Source organism: Thalassophryne amazonica, chromosome 5 (genome assembly GCF_902500255.1).
Source record: "Thalassophryne amazonica chromosome 5, fThaAma1.1, whole genome shotgun sequence".
Lineage (NCBI taxonomy): Eukaryota > Metazoa > Chordata > Actinopteri > Batrachoidiformes > Batrachoididae > Thalassophryne > Thalassophryne amazonica.
Window position 1 is genome coordinate 95,514,115 of NC_047107.1, and position 26,632 is coordinate 95,540,746.

At 40.7% G+C, this 26,632-nt stretch overlaps 1 protein-coding gene across 1 annotated transcript; it reads left to right on the plus strand.

The window, feature by feature from the left end:
* The first annotated feature begins 1,738 nt into the window (after positions 1-1,738).
* On the plus strand, positions 1,739-26,186 carry LOC117510977 (3-oxoacyl-[acyl-carrier-protein] reductase FabG-like). Its single transcript, XM_034170909.1, has 8 exons — positions 1,739-1,845; positions 1,946-2,116; positions 8,566-8,744; positions 23,046-23,139; positions 23,214-23,283; positions 24,319-24,355; positions 25,336-25,399; positions 25,593-26,186. The coding sequence occupies exons 1-8, from the start codon at positions 1,822-1,824 to the stop codon at positions 25,749-25,751; spliced, it is 798 nt and encodes a 265-aa protein (XP_034026800.1). The 5' UTR covers positions 1,739-1,821; the 3' UTR covers positions 25,752-26,186.
* Positions 26,187-26,632: the final 446 nt, after the last annotated feature.

A 26,632-nucleotide genomic window follows, 5' to 3' on the forward strand; every position in this document is an offset into this window, starting at 1 on the left:
GGTGCATTTGACACTTAATACTTACATTTTTGTACAAATAATGGTAGCCCTTTTGAAATTACAAAGTCAATATGCTTTTCAAAAGTACTGAAATGAATTTCTCATGCAGGAAAACATATGATCTGGCACCAATATATGAAAAATTGGTCAAGGTTAGCCATTTTTACCAAATTTTCATATTATCAAAAGTTCGTTGACCTTTTGATATTTCAGGCCTCATTTGAGGTCGGATGCATAAAAAACTATATATTTTTGGAATCGTTATAAGTAGATGAGTAATTTGATATGCATATTGACACAAAAGGGACAATTTTAAATTTTGATCCTTGTTTGACCTTTGTTGCCCCCTCCTAAAAATGCCTGGATGTTTGAAGAGGGCAGCCCAAGTAAAAAAATCTTCAAAATTAATCAGGGGAACCCAAAACCACTTTCAAATCTTTGTTCCCAGAGTTTGGTCACGAGGTCTACAGGCTGGTCAACTACTAACATGCCAAGCCGAGGAATGCCATACACCTTCACCTACTGGACATGTTGTGGATTGTTGCAGGAAATAATCTCATCCATGATAGAAATTAAGAACATGTGTGGTTGAAGTAAATGAGCTTGTTGGTTTGTTTCCTTCATTTACAAATCCTGGGTCTAGTGGCCACCAAGACCACAACTGCTTTTTCCTGTACTGGTGACCAAAGCTGTTCAATAATTACCCTCAAAGTTAACAGCCGATAAGCACATATTCATTATTTACTTTCAGCTCGACTACGCTGTCATGAACAAATAAAATATCAATTTGTTAATGTCTGAATATGGACTTGTTTGTAAATTATTATATTAAAATTGGTAAATGGAGTGCATTTACATTGTGGTTTCATGGTCAAATCACTTTACAGTGATGCCTCACAGCACCCACCAATGTCCGGTGCTACCATGCAAGGCGTGCACTAGCCACCAGGAGCAACTTCCAGATTAAGTAACTTGCCCATCTGGAGTGATTTTCTGGTCTGACAGTGACTTGAACCAAGGATCCTCTGGTCACAAGCCCACTGCTTTAACCACATCACCATTACATCCCCAGTAATTGACTTATTCCTGTTTTATACAGATACATGAAGAATATGACAACAACAAGGATTAAAAAGAAGGTATGAAATGTTCAGATAGTTTGCCAGAACGCACATGGGAGACTTAAGCCTACATGTGATAAAATCCTTCTCTGTTCCCCTCCATCATCAAGTAGTGGTGCAACAGATAAGTTACATATTTTGGTTTCTTAATGCTTGATGTAAATAAAGTCCAAGACATGTTCAGTGACTTGGAAATGTTCGTGAATCAACCCGTCTTGTGTGCTGGCTGTAACAGTGATGATTTGACCACCACCCTTACATTTGTATTTTAAATAATACTAGTTTTTAATTTCCACATATAAGGCCTCTGAAAATGCAGAAACAATGTATAAAATTGGCTGGAATTCCACAAGAGTAAATGTGATTTTTTTTTATGATTATTATTTTGCTAAAACACTTTTTAAACTGCTTTGCTGTGGCGCACAGCACACAAATTTGTTGGACATGTGACTGTGATGCACGCAGTCTTTGTCCACCAGTAGTTTGTGAAAAATACTCAAACCTGCCCAACAAATACTGCGTTTTCAAAATCTGTCTGAATAAATGAGCCTGTGCACCTAATCAAACGGCCGAGGACTGCCGATCACGAGGTCACGTGGTTTTCGGGGGGCGGGGTGACGGACTTCTCGAACGCTGACTTTCCGGCCTTGAAAACGCGTTGCATCACCATTTGAGGACAACGACTAATAAACTACTAATTATGGCTGCAGTCGATGCCTTTAAAGTAAGTTGATGTTCTAAGTTGTATCGAATCATTTTGGGTGCAGTTTTGCTTCAGTTCTTTGCTGAACAGCTGTAGGTCAGGTGCGCTGATGTCGTTTTAGGTGTCCTCTCTGAAGGGGAAAGTGGCTTTGATCACTGGTGCCAGTTCGGGGATCGGAGCCGGAACCAGCGTTCTGTTCGCCAAACTGGGAGCCCTGCTGGCCCTCAACGGCCGGAACGAGAACAACCTGAACAAAGTGGCGCAAGAGTGCACCAGCTGCGGGGCTGCCGAGGTAAACAAGCTTCTCAACACCAAATAAAATAAACTGGCAGTGAATATTCGTCCAAGTCAGTAAGAGTACTGTGGTCTACTTATCCACAACACGCTGTGATTGGTCGATAGTAGGGGGTTACCTGGGGTCACGCGATGACGTCGTCGCTCTCAGGGCCGGTGCTAGCCATTTGGATACCCTAAATACAAATGCTTTGTGGTGCCCTCCCGAAATGAACAATAATACAGAATTTGTCAGTACGGTTCTTTTTATTTACAAAATCACTTCTCAGTACTCAAATTAATATTGAGTTGTTATATTAATAATAATTTATTAATGTTTTAAAAGCGACTGCAAATAAATAATTTTGCATTAACAATGGCACTGAATAGGTCAAGAAATAAATATAAAATTTAAAATAAATAAATACCACCGCCATATTTAAAAATGTAATTAATAACTATAGTCTGTAGTTAATTAATTAAACTCCTCTCAGAAAAAAAAATTGTTAAACTTTTTCACGTTTCAGCTTTTAACACAGGATTTTGTGCTTTTCTCCCATTTAGATCATTGTCAATTCAGTTCTCTTTATGTTTTTTGGACCATTTCATGGACGAAACATCATAAAGTCAATGTCAATTTTCACAAATATTTGACATTTTACACAATAAATTAATTCTGAAAACTATCAGAGTAATAATGAAAAGAATCAGCAGTTGCAGCATTAAACGTGGCGTACAGAACTAAAACATTTAGCAGGATCTAAATTGTGATTTTGAAATAAAATGTTCAATTAAACAGCAGTTAAGGCTTATTTAACATCATTGAACATAAGTGGGAATTTAATCGCACGTGGAATTTAAAGCATCAAGTGTTACAGAGCCCTGGCTGGAAACAAAGCATCATTCGGCTCTTTGTAGCCTAATTCCAGAAAACATGATTCCAAAGATGATCCAGGTGAGGATGCACTAGACACTATTAAAGTGATGCAGTGGCTTAAAAAAAAACATACAATCTGGATCTGGAAGATTCAAATTCTTACCTGAAAAACGGCAGAAAAAACCCTCACTAATCTTCCAAGTCATTATACTGTCACTCTCCTGAAATGTTAAAACAAGAACAGCATGGTTTTCTTCTTTAAAAAAAAAAAAAAAAACTGGCAGCATTCCAATGTGGCAGCAATGACTCCGGTGAGATTACTTTTGCTTATACCCGTTAATGTGCTTTACACAAATTTTAGATATATCATTACTAGCAGCCTATTCGGATGATTTTTCACGAGCTTTTTTATTATGGTGCCCTACGCGCAGTGCATAATTTGCATGTGCAGAACGACGGCACTGGTCGCGCTTGATCAGTCAGTGTGAAAGTTCATGCCATGAGGACATGTGGCTGAGGTGATGGCATCATCGCGCTCGACAACTTACAGTGCGTGACCGGAATTTCATGTTTCATGTGATTGGTTGAGCACGATGGTATGTTTGCTGTCCACGGCAGAAAGGTTTGATTTTTTTTTTTTTTTTTTTAAGGACTCACAGTGTAAGTTTCATGCACAATTATCAGCAGTACGCAAATGAGTGGAAATAAACACTGGTGTGGTTTTTTAATATATATATATATATATATATATATACACAGAGTAGATGCTTCACAGGTTGCACTGTAAAACCCAATAAAGAAATTAGTTGTAAGTGATTCCATAAGTAATTCATAGGTAATGGAACACTTTGGTATAATGCCTAAATGATCAGTTTTATTGCCAGGCAAGTCAGGATGAATACATGAACATTTCCAAGTCACTAAATATGTCTTGAACTTTATTTACATCAATTATGAAGAAATACAAACATTCTGGCACTCTGTGGTAAATCTGAATGGAGTAGATTGTTCTCAAAACTGTGCAAGAAGGAGAAGAGTGAGGAAAGCCACCAAGACACCCACACAACCCAGAAGAAGGTATAGGCTTCTGTGGCTGTGATTGGAGAAATTATGCACGGTGCTTTGCATTTTCACCAGCGAAGTGGTGAATCCAAAGGCAAGAATTCGTACTTCTACGCCTGGCCGCCCGATGGGAAAAAAAAGCTTGGGCTGCATTGATTATTTATTGAAATCAGCTGGTTTTGTTTTGTCTCAAACTTGCTTCTAACAGCCAGCTGACAGCTCTCACTGCCTGGAACAATGAGATTTATACACCAGGTTGACCTGAAATGAACCATTCTACATTAAATTGACTTTTTTGAGCAGTCTGGCTCCTTTGAAAAGTGATAAAATTACGTGTATTTGTATTAAGCTCTGCAATGTTTTCATTGGCCAAAAATGGCCACCAGAGGGCGCTCTGTGTAAAGTCTGCCCAAACCATACAGCTTCATGACGAAGTATAGCGGAGGATTTTCTTTCACCAAAATATCAAATCTAGGCTTGCATCTCAGTGTACCTTCTGGCAAAATGTAGCTGAACTTTCAGGACTTCTTTTTAAGAAAATCCTCCTCCATACCACTTCTTTCAGATGTTATTGTAGCAACTGCCACAAAACCATTTCTTTGCCTTTGGTGTTCTGATAATTCCAGCACAACTGAAGTGTAACCAGATTAGGCATCCATCACAGCCAACCTGCTTACCCTCCAGATGTTCCCTGCAAACTGGACACATTAGTCCAGTGTTCCACAGCTCCTTTATACAAGCAAGTAGATGTAACCACCCTTGTGAACTAATACTGGCGGACACGACGGACATCCACATTCTCATCACAGCATGCAAATGCTATGTCTGACATATCTTTAATGTTCTCCAGTCCTGCCAGTAAGTTTCCAGAGACGGCCAATTTGGCATCAAAATCACTTACAAACCACCGGAGGACCCACTGAAATGAAACAAGAAACATTGTCAGTGATATATGGGTTTTAAAATAAAATAATATTATTCTATCAATGATCTGTACCTTTAAAATGCCAAATGACTGTATATAGGGGGCTGGAGCAGTCATAGAGCGCGAGGCGGGTTACACTCTGGACAGGACGCCAGTCTGTCGCAGGGCCACATACAGACAAACAAACAAATTCACACCCGCACGCACAACTAAGGACAATTTAAGGTTTCCAGTCCACCTAACCTGCGTGTCTATAGATGTGGGAGGAAGCCGGAGTACCTGGAGAGAACCCACTCGAACACTGGGAGAACACGCAACCTCCACACGGAAAGGCCACAGGTGGGAATTGAACCTGTGACCTTCTCGCTGTGAGGCAACAGTGCTAACCACCACCGTGCTGCCTATGTACAGTTGTATGCAAAAGTTTTGGCACCCCTGATGATTTTCATGATTTTCCTTTATAAATCGTTGGTTGTCTGGATCAGCAATTTCAGTTAAATATATCATATAGCAGACGAACACACTGATAATTGAGAAGTGAAATGAAGTTTCTAGTATTTACAGAAAGTGTGCAATAATTATTTAAACAAAATTGGGCAGGTGCATAAATTTGGGCACCCTTAGCACTAATAATTGGAACACAAAATTGGTTTGGCAAGCTCATTGACCCTTGACCTTCTTACACAGGCGAATCCAATCATGAGAAAGGGTATTTAAGGTGGCCATTTGCAAATGTTTCCCCTCTTTGCATCTCTTCTAATGAGTGGCAACATGGGAACCTCTAAACAACTCTCAAATGACCTGAAAACAAAGATTGTTCAACATCATGGTTTAGGGCAGGGGTAGGCAACCTGTTCCAGAAAGAGCCATGAGGGTGCAGGTTTTCTTTGCAGCCACTGACTCCACCAGGTGATTTTACTGATTAATATCACTTTGAGCAGATGGAATCAGTTAATCAGTGAAATCACCTGGTGGAGTCAGTGGCTGCAAAGAAAACCTGCACCCTCATGGCTCTTTCTGGAACAGGTTGCCTACCCCTGGTTTAGGGGAAGGATACAAAAAGCTGTCTGAGATTTCAGCTGTCAGTTTCCACTGTGAGGAACATTGTGAGGAAATGGAAGACCACAGGATTAGTTTACTAGTTAACGTCCGAAATGGCAGGCCAAGAAATATCTCAGATAAGCTGAAGCGAAGGATGTGAGAACAGTCATAGTCAACCCACAGACCTGCTCCAAAGACCTACAACATGATCTTGCTGCAGATAGTGTCTCTGTGCATCATTCAAATATACAGCATACTTTGCACAAGGAGGTGCTGTAATGCAGAGGAAGCCTTTTCTGCGTATACACTACAAACAGAGTCGCTTAAGGTATGCTAAAGCACATTTGGACAAGACAGTTTCATTTTGAAATAAGGTGCTGTGGACTGATGAAACTAAAATTGAGTTATTTGGACATAAGAGGCGGTATGCATGGCTGAAAAAGAACCAGCATTCCAAGAAAAACGCTTGCTACTACAGGAAAATTTGGAGGTGGTTCCATCATGCTGTGGGGCTGGTGTGATCAGTGTAGGTCCTGGGAATGTTGTTAAAGTTGAGGGTGACATGGATTCCAGTCAATATCAGCAGATCCTTGAGAACAATGTTCATGAATCAGTGACAAAGTTGAAGTTGCGCCGGGGCTGGATCTTTCAGCAAGACAACAACCCTAAACACTGCTCAAAATCTACTAAGGCATTCATGCAGAGGAACAAGTACAATGTTCTGAAATTGTCATCTCAGTCCCCAGACCTGAATGTTATTGAAAATCTGTGGTGTGATTTTAAGTGATTCACCTTGATCCACCGGAGTCATGTCTGTCCCCCAGTGGCTCTGGTTACTGGGGCAGTGAGTCCTCGCTGACTCGTATAGGCCCCCCACACTTCCTAAGGATAGTTTCAATGTGGCCTTTGAATTCATTTACTGTAACGCTGCTTACGGCCTCTTCAGACAAGTTATTCCATTCATTGATGACTCTTCTTGAAAATGAGTATTTCCTAATGTTTAGTCTTACAAGTCTCTTCTTAAGTGTTTTTGAATGTCCTCTGAGGTCCCTGTCTGATTCCCTGAATTCTTCGACAGGGGTCTGATTGGGCAACCTGGTTACACTGCCCAATCAGACAGGCCATGCTTGGAAACCAACAAACCTGACTGAACTGGAGATGTTTTGTAAAGAAGAATGGTCCAAAATCCACACTCTCATTGGAAGCTATAGGAAGCATTTAGAAGCTATTATTTCTGCAAAAGGAGGATCTACTAAATATTTACTTTTTTTTTCTGTTTGGGTGCCCAAATTTAGTTACTTCCAAAATGAGCATTTTCTATTAATAATTATCACGCTAAACATATCTGGTAATAATAAATTGGCACTAGAGGCCCTGCATTCAAACCGGTAGTGCGATGTAAATGTGTGGGGTAATGTGTTTATATACAGCTGGAAGCCAGAAGCTCTGCACATCTTTCACTTCTCACCCGGACGCCAAACAGAGTAATTTAACATTTTTTTAGATTTTATTTTATTTTTGTGCTGGTGGATCATGGGATGTATTTTCATAGTGGGCAGAGACGACTGATAGTTGTGATAATCGCTAACGTTGTGAATGATTGAGGTGCATCCTGTGTCTCTACAACTTTTAAAAATAAGTACATTTTCTTTTTCTGGAACAAAACACTGGCATACTCGGGTTAAGGCTGAAAAACAGAGGGACTTCTTTTAAAACGCTACATTTCTTTGGTCATGACAAGGGACTATTTTCAGACGTCATTGTCCACAATGAGGACATGTTATGTGGACAAGTTTTCATCAGGCTGTAATGACAAATCCGACTAAACCAGATTAAGACTTTGACTGTGGCTTGCCCCGCGTTTACACACTTACTGAAGTCAAATGATGTTACAATTGCAGTATCTTTCAGCAAGTTTTATTTGGTTTTGAACCCATTCTTAGCGGGACAAGTGATTAATTGTGAGTGGCCATCACCTTTGTGGCTTCGTCTATAAGTGTGTGAGTCAGACTACGAGTATTTTTCGACAAGCATATAACAAGTCAGACACAGAGGCTGTTTATGACTATCGCACTGATCGCACCTGAACTTAGTGAAACATTTGTTAGTCCATCTTATCGACATTCTCCCTCTCTTGCACATAGACTTAAATATGGATACATTAAGGCGGGAGCTTGGTCCCCACACACATTCGTGTTAAAATTTCTGACCAATCACATGCGTTCATTATCATTTTTTTCCAATTTATTAATTAAAAGCAAAAAAAAAACTTGAAGGGTGGGAAATGCATGTTTTTAGTATGTTTTATCAGATAAAATAAGAATCATTTTTAAGCTAGTCCCTCTTTAATGCCAGTTACAAATGGAGCCTGAGTTGTTTGTTTTTTGTTTTCAAATTTAGCTCACATTTATTTTTGCATAATGATGATATTTGATCATTTTTGACTTTTATGTGCTTAAAGTTGATGAAAGCAAATGTGTGTATGGAATATTGTAACAACACCCATTGTCTTTATACATGAATCTGTTGGTTGAGTATTTAGCGGCTGTTTGTGACTGTCCAGCTTTTGCTTGTACCTGGAGACCTGACTGATGAGAACACGGTGAAAGGGATCGTGGAGAAGACTGTCGCTCATTATGGCAGACTGGACATCCTGGTGAACAACGCAGGTATCTTGATCATGAGTGGCATCGAGACCTTGGATCTGTCGCAGTTTGATAAAATCATGAACATCAATCTGAGGTAAGACATGACATCTAGACCCAATGCCAATAGCTTCCCCCCCCCACCCACCCCTACTTCACCCTTTCTTTTCTTTTTGCACATTCCAGTCATGTGATGAAATATGCTCTCAAAGATGGTGCGGGACACATAAATTATGTTGTGTATGTACAGTAGTGTTCAGAATAATAGTAGTGCTATGTGACTAAAAAGATGAATCCAGGTTTTGAGTATATTTCTTATTGTTACATGGGAAACAAGGTACCAGTAGATTCAGTAGATTCTCACAAATCCAGCAAGACCAAGCATTCATGATATGCACACTCTTAAGGCTATGAAACTGGGCTATTAGTAAAAAAAAGTAGAAAAGGGGGTGTTCACAATAATAGTAGTGTGTCATTCAGTCAGTGAGTTTGTCAATTTTGTGGAACAAACAGGTGTGAATCAGGTGTCCCCTATTTAAGGATGAAGTCAGCACCTGTTGAACATGCTTTTCTCTTTGAAAGCCTGAGGAAAATGGGACGTTCAAGACATTGTTCAGAAGAACAGCGTAGTTTGATTAAAAAGTTGATTGGAGAGGGGAAAACCTATACGCAGGTGTAAAAAATTATAGGCTGTTCATCTACAATGATCTCCAATGCTCTAAAATGGACAAAAAAAACCAGAGACGCGTGGAAGAAAAGGGAAAACAACCATCAAAATGGATAGAAGAATAACCAGAATGGCAAAGGCTTACCCATTGATCAGCTCCAGGATGATCAGAGACAGTCTGGAGTTACCTGTAAGTGCTGTGATAGTTAGAAGACGCCTGTGTGAAGCTAATTTATTTGCAAGAATCCCCCGCAAAGTCCCTCTGTTAAATAAAAGATGTGCAGAAGAGGTTACAATTTGCCAAAGAACACATCAACTGGCCTAAAGAGAAATGGAGGAATATTTTGGGGACTGATGAGAGTAAAATTGTTCTTTTTGGGTCCATGGGCCGCAGACAGTTTGTGAGACGACCCCCAAACTCTGAATTCAAGCCACAGTTCACAGTGAAGACAGTGAAGCATGGTGGTGCAAGCATCATGATATGGGCATGTTTCTCCTACTATGGTGTTGGGCCTATATATCACATACCATATCATGGATCAGTTTGGATATGTCAAAATACTTGAAGAGGTCATGTTGTCTTATGCTGAAGAGGACATGCCCTTGAAATGGGTGTTTCAACAAGACAATTACCCCAAGCACACTAGTAAACCAGCAAAATCTCGGTTCCAATCCAACAAAATTAATGCCTCGCAGATGTGAAGAAATCATGAAAAACTGTGATTATACAACTAAATACTAGTTTAGTGATTCACAGGATTGCTAAAAAAGCAGTTTGAACATAATAGTTTTGAGTTTGTAGCGTCAACAGCAGATGCTACTATTATTGTGAACACCCCCTTTTCTACTTTTTTTTTTTTTTTACTAATAGCCCAATTTCATAGCCTTAAGAGTGTGCATATCATGAATGCTGGGTCTTGTTGGATTTGTGAGAATCTACTGAATCTACTGGTACCTTGTTTCCCATGTAACAATAAGAAATATACTCAAAACCTGGATTAATCTTTTTAGTCACATAGAACCAGCCACTGCAACTCTACTCTGGCTTTCGTTCTCGCCACTCAAAAAAAAAATTGAATATATTGAAACAGAATATGACTTTTTAACCTCTTAAATAGGTCAACGTTAGCCATCTTTGAACTTGTCCAAGGTCTGTGTCTCAAGAATGTTCCATATAAATTTGATGCTTCTATTTGCAATAGGACTGGCCCTATGCTGAGCACAGATGGCCCGACGGAGGCAAAGCCTTTGCAATACCCAATGGCCATATTTGATGGCCTCGGGTAACAAAGGCTTCTGTATCAAATATTAAGGTCTATTTTTCTGTTGTATCAAATACTTATTTCATGCAATAAAATGCAAATTAATTATTTAAAAATCATACAATGTGATTTTCTGATTTGTTTTTTTTTTCTTTTTTTTAGGTTCTGTCTCTCACAGTTGAAGTGTACCTATGATAAACATTAAATGAATTTATTCCGCACGCACACACACAACACAACAAAACTCCTTATTAAAAAAATAAAAACAATTTCACAATCAACCTGTGCGGCCGAAAGGGTGTAGGCAGAAGCAAAAGCTTATATGAACCCACAGCTTTTACCATCCATCCATTTTCTTCCGCTTCATCCGAGGTCGGGTCGCGGGGGGCAGAAGCTCAAGCAAAGCCGCCCAGACCTCCCGATCCACACACACCTTCCCCAGCTCCTCCGGGGGAACCCCGGGGCGTTCCCAAGCCGGCCAAGAGACATAGTCCCTCCAGCGTGTCGTGGGTCTTCCCCGGGGCCTCCTCCCGAAGGGATGTGCCCGGAACACCTCTCCAGTGAGGTGTCCAGGGGGCATCCGAAAAAGATGCCCGAACCACTTCAGCTTGCTCCTTTCAACGTGGAGGAGCAGCGGCTCAACTCCGAGCTCCTCCCGAGTGACCGAGCTCCTCACCCTATCTCTAAGGGAGCGCCCAGCTACCCTGCGGAGGAAACTCATCTTGGCTGCTTGTACTCGCAATCTTGTTCTTTCGGTCATGAGCCAAATCTCATGACCATAGGTGAGGGTCGGAACATAGATCAATCGGTAAATCGAGAGCTTTGCCCCCCTGCTCAGCTCTCTCTTCACCACAACGGTCCAATACAGCGACCGCATCACTGCAGATGCTCCACTTGAGGCAAGGACACTACACCAACCTGAAGAGGGCAAAGCACCTTTTTCCGGTCGAGAACCATGGCCTCAGATTTGGAGGTGCTGATCTTCATCCTGGACGCTTCACACTTGGCTGCAAACCGCTCCAGTGCACGCTGAAGGGCCTGATTTGGCGAAGCCAACAGAACCACATCGTCCGCAAACAGCAGAGACGAGATTCTGTGGCTCCCAAACCAGACCCCCTCTACATCTTGATTGCACCTAGAAATTCTGTCCATAAAATTAATGAACAGAACCGGTGACAAAGGGCAGCCCTGGCGGAGGTCAATGTGCACTGGAAACAGGCTTGACTTACTACTGGCAATGCGAACCAAGCTCCTGCTGCGGTCGTACAAGGACCTGATAGCCCTTAACAAAGGACCCCGGAGCCCGTACTCCTGGAGCACCCCCCCACAGGGCACCTCGAGGGACACGGTCAAACGCCTTCTCCAGATACACAAAACACATGTGGACTGTTTGAGCAAACTCCCATCTACCCTCGAGCACCTGATGGAGGGTGTAGAGCTGGTCCAGTGTGCCATGACCAGGACGAAAACCTCCTCCTGAATCCGAAGTTCGACTATCGTTGAATTCTCCTCTCCAGTACTCTGGAATAGACCTAGAATAGGAGAACAGTGGCGTCCCCAGTCGGAGCACTATCTAGTACCCCTCCCAGGAACTCCAAGAAGGTCGGGTACTCTGCACTGCCAGTCGGCCCGTATACTGTCCCCGACCCAAAGGCGTAGGGACGTGACCCTCTCGTTCACCGGGGTGAAGTCCAACACGTGGCGACTGACCTGGGGAGCAATGAGCAGTGCTACCCCCACCCGCTGCCTCTCCCCATGGGCATCGCCAGAAAAGTGGAGCACGCAGCCCCTCTCCAGGAGTTGGGTACCAGAGCCCAAGCTGTGTGTGGAGGTGAGCCCCACTATCTCTAGTCGGTACCTCTCAACCTCCCTCACAAGCTCAGCCCCCCACCCAGTGAGGTGACATTGAGTATTTAGCGGCTGTTTGTGACTGTCCAGCCTTTGCTCGTACCTGGAGACCTGACTGATGAGAACACGGTGAGCGCAGACCAGGCCGCCGGGCCACCTGCCTTCGACCGCCACCCAGTCCTCTCTGCACCCGACCCCCATGGCCCCCTCTGCAGGTGGTGAACCCACAGGAAGACTGCTTTTACCACTGGGGGAAAAAAAAGTCTATGTACATATGTATGTACTCATAACAACAACTACCAAAAGAACAAAGCACAATTTAGATTAATCAGTGAAACTGAAATTTCTCATCATAACAAGACGACGAACAATAATGCACAACGCACAATTCAAAAAGCAATAATACAAATCGGTAAAGTTAATTATTCATACTGTAACAATAAATTTGATTATTTTTATAGTCTTTCAAAGCCAACTAAAGTACTAAATAATTTAATGTTATCAAGACAGTTATTCCAAATATTTACACTTTCTATAGAAACGCAATGATTTTTTTCAATAGTTTGAGTCTTTAATTTTAGCAAATAATAATATTCCTCTCAGATTATGGAGTCCTTAATTTTAAGCAGATTTGGCAGTGGTGGGCACAGCGAACCAAAAAATTAGCTTCCATAACAGATAATCAGCTAACTGAAAAGTTATCTTTTATAAAGCTAAACCGATAAACCACCCAAAAATTTATCGGAAGCTACAGATAACCGATAACTTCCTGTATTGTCTCCGGTACACTTGCAACAACTAACAAGCTGATTTTGAGTTTTAACACCACAATCGCTTCTGTACGGAACCCGGGAGAGGTCACTTAGAGTGATATTTTTTCTGGCCATGCTAATTTGTGCACACGTCTTTCCTTTAATTGAGCCCTCAAATTAATAAAATGTGTGCACGTTTTCCTGGCCATGATAATTCGCGTGCACGTTTTCCTCGCCGTGATAATTCGTGCACACGTTTTCCTTTAATTGAGCCCTTGAATTAATAAAACGACCGCACATTTTCCTTTAATTGAGCCCTCAAATCAAAACGTGCGCAGTTTCGTTCCTTTCATTCAAAATGAACTCCATAATATGACCTAAATTGTCATCCTGACGAAAGGGAGACGCTTCGCCCTCAGCATCCTTTTTAATGTGCTTAAACTCCAGATGATGCCATGCTGAGTAGCTAGAGTTCTTGTGCGCCCAAACCATGATGATATATACCCTGACCAGATACATTTCTAATGGGGAAATGTATTATACCATCTCCTGGTTTGTTGGCTAATAGCCAACATTTGTGTGTCAAGACAATATTGAGTAATTGAATGCACATTTTACAAATTGTGGCCACGTTTAAGTAGATTGTGCCCTTGTTTTACTCAAATGATGCTTAAAACGTGCGCACAATATAATAAAACGTGGGCACAATATAATAAAACGAGCTCCGTACTTCTGGTAGCATCAAAAGCGACTACAGACCTAAACGGTGAGTCAGCACTTCTGTCTTTGTGCGCCCTGCCTACTGCTGGAAGCTCCTGTTTACTACATAGCTTCCAGCAGGGAAGCAAATCAGAGGAGCAGTGAAGCTCAGCGCTCTACTCAATAGCAGCATTGCCGTGAGGTGGAGGTCTTGGAAAATAAAGCAGTCCTGACGTATTGTTTGGTTTATAAATAAAATTAATACTGATAGACCTGTCAAAACACAGCTGATCTGCGTCAACTGATTTGCGAGTTGCTGTGGTGACGACCAGAGCGGAGAGATATTGCAGTGACTTAACTCACCGAACTACGTGTGCGTATACACAAAAATAATGTACGCCAATTAGACATGGAATTCTCACTGACCATGGTATAATGTTGAGTAATGCACTAATTCTGAAGTTTTGTAACAAACACAGACAGATGGCAAAGGATTATGGGTAAAATGTGCCTCTGCTAACACTGATTGGTTGACTCATTCATTCTATGTAAACCAACACGTTAATGTGAGGTGTGTCATTTGTTGGTGTTTACAGATAAATGTGCTTTTGTAAAATATTCCATTTTTGTATTTGTAAAAAAAGGCAAGTTGTAATTAAATAACAGTCTGATACAACTGATGTCAAAATAAATAGAACATTGCCATCTACTGGACGCTCAGTACTAGGGCGAATACTGCCATGAACACTACTGGCCAGTAGATGGCAGTAGAGACCGTGAAACCTTGCCAAAACAAAATTCCAAATAATCCGTGTCTGCTACGTTTAAGATGTGTGGAATTTAATGAACGCAAACTGAATTTCAGACATCTTATATATATTACTCTGAAACAAAGACAACAAACAGTGTTTGACATAAGCATGACGTTAAAGAGCAAACAGGAATCGATTGCAATGATTCCAGTTGAAAATAATGGAGAAGCAACCTGGGCTTCTTCTGGCATTTTTACATAAAACAAACACAATAATAACATCTGTAAACCCAGAGAATATATTCACAAGAGCTTTACGCACAATATACAAAGAGTTTAATGCTGTTGTCCGTGTGGAGCCTGATCAGAGCGTCTCAAATGCATTTCTCCTGTCGTGACTGTACTGCGATTACCCATAATGCACCAGCAGCATGTCCACACTAAAACCTTCAAAATTAGTGCAATACTTTAAAACTAAAATCTTTATACGATATTTTCACTTCATAAAACTTCGGAAGTGATGTTAATTTAAATAACATGTCCGAAATTAGCAGTGGTGGACACAGTTCTGATAATCCGATAACTGATAATTAGCGAAGATAAAATTTTCATTATCGGATTATCTTTTCAGATAACTTTGAAAACATTATCGGACTAATTATCTTCCGATAAATTTTTGTCCGATAATTTTTAAACTGTTAACGTAGTAAACAAAGGTGAGCAGATGTATAGTTCTACCCTCTGCAAACAGAGGAGAACTGCTTCTTGAAGAAACTGCTCTATCCTCTGCAGGCAAAGGAGAACTGGTCACCAAAAAAAAAAAATAATAATTTCTTTTAACCCCATACTGATACGTGGCCAATATCACCCAAGTCATCCAGAGGCATACATTTTTAAGTTATGGTTCAAATTTTAACCAAACTTATTTCGGACAAGTTATTTAAATTAACGTCACATCTGAAGTTTATAAAGTGAAAATATCAGATATATGTTTTAAAGTAATGCGCTAATTTTTAAGGTTTGTGGACATGCTGTGTCCAGGTGCGTTATGGGTATGATAGGGTAATCTCAGTACGTTCACGACAGGAGAAATGCATTGAGACACTCTGAGCAGGCTCCACGGACAACAGCATTAAACTCTAGTTCCTAAAACTCTCGTGAATATATTCTCTGGGTTTATAGATGTTGTTGTGTTTGCGTTTATTAAATTCCACGCATCTTAAACGTAGCAAGTACCAACACAGATGATCTAGAATTTTGTGTTGGCAAGTTTTCAAGGTCTCTACTGCCATCTACTGGCCAGTAGTGTTCATGACAGTATTCAAACTGAAGCTGGGCAGACACAATGATATTTTCAATGACTGTACTTGGTTCCAGCTCAAACTGTACCAGGCCGTATACAAAACCGCATGGTGTAAAAGTTCAGAGCGCACGATTTATGTTCTCACACACATTGTACGTTCAAAAACCACACGTTGGACTCGTGTTTCCAGAAGCAAAATGTTGACAGAAGCTTTTTTTTTTCCAAACTTAATTTACAAAAACTCTTCATGGGAGACATCAAAGTTTAAAAAAAAAAAAAAACATTACAAGACAGGTCTGCAGTGTTTGCACAGGCACAGTGTGAGAGGTTGGATGCTTGTAGCACTTCCGCAGCGGGATACCCTCACGACGGCCAACCAGAATATCAACCAGGTTTGATTTTCATCTGACCATACGATCATCAATCAGGAGATGGTCGTGAGATGTTAAACGCAGCTCGTTACTCCATATACAGTAGTGTTCAGAATAATAGTAGTGCTATGTGACTAAAAAGATTAATCCAGGTTTTGAGTATATTTCTTATTGTTACATGGGAAACAAGGTTTCAGTAGATTCTCACAAATCCAACAAGGCCAAGCATTCATGATATGCACACTCTTAAAACTATTAAATTGGGCTATTAGTAAAAAAAAAAAGTAGAAAAGGGGGTGTTCACAATAATAGTAGTATCTGCTGTTGACGCTACAAACGCAAAACTATTATGTTCAAACTGCTTTTTTAGCAATCCTGTGAATCACTAAACTAGTATTTAGTTGTATAACCACATTTTTTCATGATTTCTTCACATCTGCGAGGCATTAATTTTGTTGGTTTGGAACCAAGATTTTGCTCATTTACTAGTGTGCTTGGGGTCATTGTCTCGTTGAAACACCCATTTCAAGGGCATGTCCTCTTCAGCATAAGGCAACATGACCTCTTCAAGTATTTTGACATATCCAGACTGATCCATGATACCTGGTATGCAATATATAGGCCCAACACCATAGTAGGAGAAACATGCCCATATCATGATGCTTGCACCACCATGCTTCACTGTCTTCACTGTGAACTGTGGCTTGAATTCAGAGTTTGGGGGTTGTCTCACAAACTGTCTGCGGCCCTTGGACCCAAAAAGAACAATTTTACTCTCATCAAATGGGTGTTTCAACAAGACAATGACCCCAAGCACACTAGTAAACGAGCAAAATCTTGGTTCCAAACCAACAAAATTAATGCCTCGCAGATGTGAAGAAATCATGAAAAACTGTTGTTATACAACTAAACACTAGTTTAGTGATTCACAGGATTGCTAACAACGCAGTTTGAACATAATAGTTTTGAGTTTGTAGTGTCAACAGCAGATGCTACTATTATTGTGAACACCCCCTTTTCTACTTTTTTTTTCTTTTTTATTAATAGCCCAATTTCATAGCCTTAAGAGTGTGCATATCATGAATGCTTGGTCTTGTTGGATTTGTGAGAATCTACTGAATCTAATGGTACCTTGTTTCCCATGTAACAATAGGAAATATACTCAAAACCTGGATTAATCTTTTTAGTCGCATAGCACTACTATTATTCTGAACGCTGCTGTATACTAAACAATGCAGGACGCGCAATTAACCTGAAACTCGGTGCGATCCAAAAAATTGCATGCATGAATGAAAAAACAGCTGAAAAAGGGCCAAAACTCGCACTGGCAACGGTAGATCATGGCAGTGTTCTATTTATTTTTGACACCGGTTATATCAGACGGTTATCTAATTACAACTTGCCTTTTTTTTTTCTCTCTCTCTTCAAATAAAAAATGGCATATTTTACAAAAGCACATTTACTGTATCTGTAAACACCAACACACGACACACCTCACATTAACGTGTTGGTTTACATAGAATGAATCAACTGATCAGTGTAGCGGAGGCACATTTTACCAAGAATGCCATCTGTCTGTGTTTACAAAACTTAAGAATTAGTGCATTATTCAACATTAAAAGATATATGTTATATCTTAACTTTGCACAAATGACAGAATTGACATTAATGGAGTTATTCTATCAGTATTCATTTTATTTATACACCAAACTATAACTCAGCACTGCTTTATTTTCCAAGACCTCGGCCTGATGGCAGCATTGTGATTGAATAGAGTTGAGCTTTGTGGCTTCTCTCAGTTGATTCTGCACTGGAAGCCGTGTAGTAAACTGGAGCTTCCAGCAGGGGGCAGGACCACTCAAAGACAGAAGTGCTGACTCATTGTTTGAGTCTGTTGTCAGTTTTGATGCTTCCAAAAGCGATTGTGGTGTTAAAACTCAAAATCAGCTTGTTCGTAGTTGTAAGTGTACCGGAGACAATACTGGAATTTATCGGTTATCTGTAACTTCCGATACATTTTTGGGTGGTTTATCGTTTTAGCTTTATCGAAGATAACTTTTCAGTTATCTGATTATCTGTTATCGAAGTTCATTTTTTGGTTATCTGTACTCACCACTGGAAATTAGCATGATTAAAATTTGAACCATAAGTTAAAGCTGTATGCCTCTGGATGACTTGGGTGATATTGCCAGCGTATCAGTATGGGGTCAAAAGAAATGAGTTTTTTTTTGTGACGAGTTCTCCTTTGCCTGCAGAGGATAGAGCGGTTTCTTCTAGAACCAGCTCTCCACTGTTTATGGATTATAAAACTGTGCATCTACTATAAAACATTTAACAGGTAGGTGCTTAACTGATATTAGATCTCATAGATGTTTGTAACTATTCAGCTTTGTTTACCACGTCTGCAAAAATACGGTAGCGGTCTAAAAATGATCGGACCAAAACTTATCGGAAGATAATTAGTCCGATGATGGTTTTCAAAGTTATCTGAAAAGCTAATCCAATAATGAAAACATTATCTTCGATAATTAGCAGTTAGCAGAACTGTGCCCACCACTGGGATTTGGACGTGTTGACGTAGAAGTTTATTTTTTGCTTTATACATAATTTGTAATGTAATCGATGAAGTCCCAGAATTTCAAAATGTGTAAACAGATACATAGTGTGTTTGTTGGCTCAAGATAAGGTTTATTACTGATGATCCTTATGGAGTTTTTTTTTTTTTTTTTTTGTCATCAGAATATTCAGTTGGTATTTGTTCTGTATGTTTCCCTAAACCTCAGTGCAATATGTCATATATGAAACAAGTAGTGAATAATATAAAGCAATTAGTTAATATTGGGAGAGGAAATCTGCTTTATACAGAATCACAGTGGCTTTTGACATTTTAGATTTAACATCATTTTTGTGTTATCAATAAAACTCACTGTCTATATTTGTGTGTTGCAGAGTTTAAAGGTTTTGTTTCAACTCGTAAAAAATAGGAGCAAAAATGAAAGTGTTGCATTTAAATCAGTTTATTTATACAACTTCAAATGACAACATGAGTTACTTCAAGGCGCTACACTTGGACTAAGGTTTAAACTTGACTCACCCCCTCAGGTGTTTTTATTACTAATACTGGTCAGCTCAACCATGTGATAAAGGATATTGATATCAACTAGATTCTACTGAAAAATGGAGGCAGTTAAAGGAAGAAACCTAAGCAGACCAGTCTGTGTTGTTGCCATCTGCTTTGGTCATACCAACAACAATTAAATAAGACAAAAATGAAAAGTAAATTTGTTTTGTTGTTGTTGTGTACATGTATATATGAATAAATATATCTATGAACTTTTTTCTTTCAAACTTGTAAATTCTTCAGCTATGTATACCATAATTTTCTAAGGCACAAATCTGTGTATCTGATATATGTTAGATCCTGAGTTTATCTGTCCAGCGAAAAACTCAAAAACCAGTTAGATTTTTTTTCAGACATGTAAAATTACCTGAAGATGTACATTGTGACCTTTCTATAAAGAAGTCTCATTGCTCACAATAGAGGCAGCTCATGCTAATTTCAGTGATGTGTTATGTGATGCTAGCGAGTTTTCATGCTAACATGAGCATGTATAGATTTATGCTAGCATGCTAGTTGACCTACTACCGGCAATGCGAACCAAGCTCCTGCTGCAGTCGTACAGGGACCAGATAGCCCTTAGCAAAGGACCCCGTACTCCCGGAGCACCCCCCACAGGGTGCCCTGAGGGACACGGTCAAACGCCTTCTCCAGATCCACAAAACACATGTGGACTGGTTGGGCGAACTCCCATGAACCCTCGAGCACCCGATGGAGGGTGTAGAGCTGGTCCAGTATGCCGCGACCAGGACGAAAACCACACTGCTCCTCCTGAATCTGAGGTTCGACCATCTGTCAAATTCTCCTCTCCAGTACTCTGGAATAGACCTTACCGGGGAGGCTGAGGAGTGTGATCCCCCATAGTTGGAACACACCCTCCGGTCCCCCTTCTTAAACAGAGGGACCACCACCCCTGTCTGCCAATCCAGAGGCACTGTCCCCAATCGCCACGCGATGTTGCAGAGGCGTGTCAGCCAAGACAGCCCCACAACATCCAAAGACTTAAGGTACTCAGGATGGACTTCATCCACCCCAGGAGCCTTGCCACCGAGGAGCTTTCTAACCACCTCGGTGACTTCGGCCTGGGTAATGGATGAATCTGCCTTTGAGTCCCCAGTCTCTGCTTCCTCTTCGGAAGACATGACGATGGGATTGAGGAGATCCTCGAAGTATTCCTTCCACCGCCCAACAACATCCCCAGTCAGGGTCAACAGCTCCCCACCCACACCATAAACAGTGCTGGTGGAGAGCTGCTTCCGCCTCCTGAGGCATCGGACGGTTTGCCAGAATTTCTTCGAGGCCGACCGATAGTCCTCCTCCATGGCCTCCCCGAACTCCTCCCATACCCGTGTTTTTGCCTCTGCGACCGCACGGGCTGCGGCACGCTTGGCCTGCCGGTACCTGTCAGCTGCCTCCGGGGTCCCACCTACCAACAAAGATAAGTAGGACTCCTTTAGCTTGACGGCGCCCACCATCGGGTTCGGGGATTTCTGCCACGACAGGCACCAGAGACCTTGTGACCACAGCTACGAGCGGCCACATCGACAATGGAGGTGGAGAACGTGGTCCACTGGGGCGGTTTGCAGCCGAGTGTAACGCGTCCAGGATGAAGATCAGCACCTCCAAATCCAAGGCCATGGTTCTCGACCGGAAAAAGGTGCTTTGCCCTCTTCAGGTCGGTGGAGTGTCCTTGCCTCAAGTGGAGAAGTGGAGGAGTTTAAGTATCTCTGGGTCTTGTTCACGAGTGAGGGACGGATGGAGCGTGAGATCGATAGACAGATTGGTGCAGCATCTGCAGTGATGCAGTCGCTGTATCGGACTGTCGTGGTGAAGAGAGAGCTGAGTAAGGGGGCAAAGCTCTCGATTTACCGGTCGATCTACGTTCCGATCCTCACCTATGGTCATGAGATTTGGCTCATGACCGAAAGAACGAGATCGCGAGTACAAACGGCCGAGATGAGTTTCCTCCGCAGGGTGGCTGGACGCTCCCTTAGAGATAGGGTGAGGAGCTTGGAGTCGAGCCGCTGCTCCTCCACATCGAAAGGAGTCAGTTGAGGTGGCTCGGGCATCTTTTCCGGATGCCCCCTGGACGCCTCGTTGGAGAGGTGTTCCGGGCACATCCCATTGGGAGGAGACCCCGAGGAAGACCCAGGACATGCTGGAGGGACTACATCTCTCGGCTGGCTTGGGAACACCTTGGGGTTCCCCCGGAGGAACTGGGGGAGGTGTGTGTGGATCGGGAGGTCTGGGTGGCTTTGCTTGAGCTGCTGCCCCCGCGACCCAACTCCGGATAAAGTGGAAGAAAATGGATGGACGTATGCATCTATTTTTAAGCATGTTATAAATCCTGTTGCTCACAATGGATGCACTCAGCTCATGCCAATGTTAGATCTGATGTCAGCACCTTGTCACACCTACGGCCAACCTAGCACCAAGGCAATTTTACATTGCTCCAACACAGTGACAGCATTTACCAATTATGAATGGCAACTGGATTGAATATATAATTCAGAAGGACCTTGTATTGGCTGTGATCATAATAAAGTATATTTGTCAATTTATATTTCAACAAAGCTATTACTGAAGAAACCTACTAAAATAGTTAGATGTTGGTATTTGTGACATTTTTATATACATCTTTCATAAATTAACAAAAATATTTTTTCGTATTTTTATCTTTGGAGTTTTTTTGGCTAATTATAATTTGTTTATCCACAGAGATTATGCTAGTTTGTATTAATGCCATAGCTGTGGATTTGTTTAGTCTAAATCCATACTTGCTGCCCATTAACAGCTTTTGATTTTCGAAAAATCTTGGTTATATTCAAACATGATTCCCTTAAGATGTGAAAAAATATTCTTGTATACCTTCTGCAAATATACTGCTCTTTTTCATAGTGTGGACTACCTGTACAATGACCATCTAGTGGTCAATGCAAAGAATTTTGTCATCCGTAGTAGGTAGGGTCAAGAACCTCAGTTCCGTGACCATTCTCTGGCTAGTTTGTTTTAAGAATTAATTTGACTTCTATGGGCCTTTTATGACAAATTTAGCCCCCACGTCTCTCCCGGAAATTTCGTCATTTTTTACTAGAAGGCCAAATCCAAGTTTGCCGCCAGCGCCATCTTCAAAAATTAACTTTTGAACCAGAACACTGAGAACCATAAATGAAGACACTTATTTGGGTAAGTTATTTGGGTGACCCTGAGGATTCTGATATCAGACATTATTACATCATTTTGACCCAGAAATTGAAGATGGCTGCCATCCAGTAGGGTGAAAACATAACTTTTGAATTGGAACACCTAGGATTTTGAATGAACACATTTTTTCAGTGAAACTGAAGTGCTGATACAATTTATAACAGTTGCAGATTGATTTAAAGTCAAGGTCATGTATGAAGGTCAAGGTACATATGGTCTCTCCAAAATCCATCACAAAAGCTTTCACTTTTTCAAACCACTCGAAGCAAATTCCAGACCAGGGGGGGGACAAAACAGGAGGAGCTTAGCACTAAGTCAGAGATCATGGAGGCATCCATAGAAATGAATGGATAACTGCTCGTCCCGGCTGTGTACACATACACTATATGGAAACAATGTTTTTGTCACATTTGTACTTTGCAGATCTGTGTACCAGCTGACTCAGCTTTGTGTGCCTCACCTGATCAAGACCAAAGGCTCCATTGTCAACGTATCCAGTGTCTGCGGCCGAAGAGCAGTGTGTATCGTGTATCTGACCATGTTTTCTTACTTTCTGAAGAACAGCTGTGGTAACACGATTTTATTGTGCAGTTCTCTGGAGTTCTCACTTACTGCATGTCCAAAGCTGCCCTTGATCAGTTCACCTGCTGTGTAGCATTAGGTAGGTGAGATGTTTTCTTAGGATATGTTGTCCATTATCTGCACGGATGCCGCTAACTTACATAATTACTTACAACCCCAATTCCAGTGAAGTTGGGACGTTGTGTAAAATGTAAATAAAAACAGAATACAATGAATTGCAAATCCTCTTCAACTATATTCAACTGAACACACCACAAAGACAAGATATTTAATTTTGAAACTGATAAACTTTGTTTTTGTTCAGATATTTTCTCATTTTGAAATGGATTCCTGCAATTTCCAGAGTAATACTTTCTACTACTAAACTTTCTTACTTGTCAATCTGGTCGTGCTTTCTGTATAAATACACGTTATCCATTCTTTCCGCTCAGATGACAAACCAGGGGCGGATCCAGAAGAGGGCATGGGGAGAGGGATGCGGCCCCCCACAACACCCCTAGATTAAAGATCCACTTTTGAAGACATTTTTTCATACTGCTACTACTTATTATAATAGTAATAATAATAGGTTCAGTAACTGAAATGTTTAGAAAGAATTTAAATGTTAAAAAAATGGTAGAAAGAATGTTACATTTATAAACAGTGTAGATTATAAATGGTTTTACCGTTACAGTGCTGTCAATATAGACTGTCTTTTATTTTTTTTATAAAACAAGTATTTATGTTCACTGAAGTAAAGAAAGACTGACATTATTTCATATTTTACTAAAACCTTTTCCCCCCCAGAAAACAGTATTTAAGTTCAACTTAAAATGTCAGGACCTACATTGTTTACTTTACATTACTGTTAAACATGCACTTCCAATAAAGTAAGTATTGGCAAAAGTGATTATAATGTACATGTTGAAGGGACAGGGGTTTGTTGTCAGCAGCTGCTGAAAGTAACTACTAAAGTAACTAGTAATATAACTTGCTTTTAAAATGGTGTAATCAGTCAAAAGTAACTAGGTTTTCAAGGAGTAATCAATAATTGGATTCCGTTTTCAAAATAACTGTAGCAACACTGATTATCTAAGAACATGAGAGAACAAGAAATAAGTGCTTCTCTTTTCAGAACTGGCAGCAAAGCAAGTGAGAGTGAACTCTGTCTGGTAGGTGTGATACAGTTTATGTCTGTGAGCTGCTTCACACTTTATTCATCCTATTGAGATATCCCATAATCCCTTGCATGCCAGAGAGGTGCTGCAATCAAAACAACATGGAGAAACGACATGAAGACAATTGCAATTGAACATTATACTACCAAAATGTACATTTGTATGCTTTTCAGAACATTTATAAGAGGCTGCATGCATGAGACCCCTGAACACTTGCTAAAACAAATATTACAAATATTCCGTGTCTGCTATCTTCAACCTTAGACATCTTATACACATCAGTTTGATTTCAATACCCAAATTTACATACTTGTGTAAAATCATATCAATGGAAAACTGTTGCCCCACAGTGCTATATGTTATGGATTGCATCCCACTGTGTAGGTCTGATATGGCTTCATTAAAATCTTCCCAGGGTAGCATAATTAAAAATGTTATGGGTCTAAGTAAAAGGCACCATCATTCACAATTGTTAAACACACTATAAATTCCTGCAGTGGTTGATGTTATAAGTAAGAATACATGTAGCTTTTATCACATAGCTTTGTCTATTAGATCTCCAGTTCAACAAATCCAATCTAGATTTCTTTTATACGATATGTTTTAAATGGTGAGATCATCAAGAACACGTTGCTTGTTAATTTATCTTGCACGGCCATAAACCGGATTGTTTTTATAATTTAAGAAATTATGTAATGGCATCACTGATTCTTAAAGATATCTCTTCTTTTATTATTTTAATGAAGAAATAAAATAAAAATAAAATATTCCTCTGGAACAAACAGCACAAATAAAAGACAATAAGCAGGGTGTTAAAGAGCAAACTTCACTTTCCACCACATTGACCTGAACAGGAACCTCAGTAGGATGAATAGTCTATTCATGTTAGAATATTTACAACAAGAAGCACTCTGTAGTGTTTGTTTTTGCAAGAGATGTACTGTATTTTTGTTTCTTTACTTTTGTCTGTTCAGCCCAGGTGTGATCATTACAGAAATCCACAAAATTGCAGGAATGGATGAGGAGGTGTACGCTAAGGTATCACAGCAGCATATTTATATGTTTATTGCCACTAACGTGGATGAGAGTGCTTGAGATCATGTAAGTGGACGCTATATACAAGTATGTGTGTGTGTGTGTGTGTGTGTGTACTTGTGGATTAAGGAACTTGCCCAAGGGACCTTTGTGGTTTTACGTTTTTTTGTTGTTGTTGTTTTTGTCTCCCCACCAGTTCCTAGCTAAGTGTAAGGAGACACACCCCCTCGGTCGACCTGGTGAAGTGGAAGAAGTGGCCCAAAGCATTGCCTTCCTGGCATCAGACGCTGCCAGCTTCATCACTGGAGTCAACCTGCCCATTGACGGCGGTCGTCAGGCCATGTGTCCCCGATAAGATCATGTGTCAACATGGTGTATCAATATAGTACTTCAACCTGACAGTCTGTTTTTCTGATGAATACAGCTGCAGTCAAAGTCATCTTCTTAACACCAGTAGCTGAACTGATGGGATCTTGGTGGTACTTCAAGGACATAGTTGTTCTCCCACTTTGTGACAGCAGCAGCTGTGTTTGACAGATGTAAAATAAATTGTACAGTGTTGAAGTACACACCCAGGAAAAAGCAATTTAAATGTATATTTTTCTCGTTTTCCAGTTGTTCTTAGGTCAAAACATTTGCAAGCTGTTTGTGGTTCCTGTTGATTCATTAAGACTTTACTCAGGCATTACACAGCTGTGTGGTCAAATCTCTGTATTCTGTACACACCTCTGTGTGTCGTGCTGCAGTCAAATACACCACAAGCTTAAAGGAGAAGTTTGACATGTTTGAACCTTGGCTCTGTTTGGGATCTTTTGGGGTCATCTTTTCACTCGGGGCAAAAATGAGTTTAACTGGCGCATTACTGATGGTGCAGGCTAACAGAACAATAAGGAAAAATGCAGAGTCAACGGTGTCTGGTGATTGGTCAGGCAGTTTTGCTGTCAAGGAAAATGTGCATATTTACCTCACTAAATGTAAATAACCTTTTTAAGATGACCAACTGCACAGTTAGCCTCTTATCTAAAGCCTGGCAGTCCTTCCAGAGGCTGCTGTCCATTGTGTGATTCAAACTTCTCAAGATGTTCTCACCTGTTCAGATGTGAAATAAAGCAGCTTACTCCTGAATGTTTATTGCTCATCCAAGAACATCATTAGCAGTGTTTGTGTTCTAAACCAATAATGCGCTGTGTAAAATATTTTGTCCCAAGTGAAAAGATGAAGTGGAACATAGGTTTT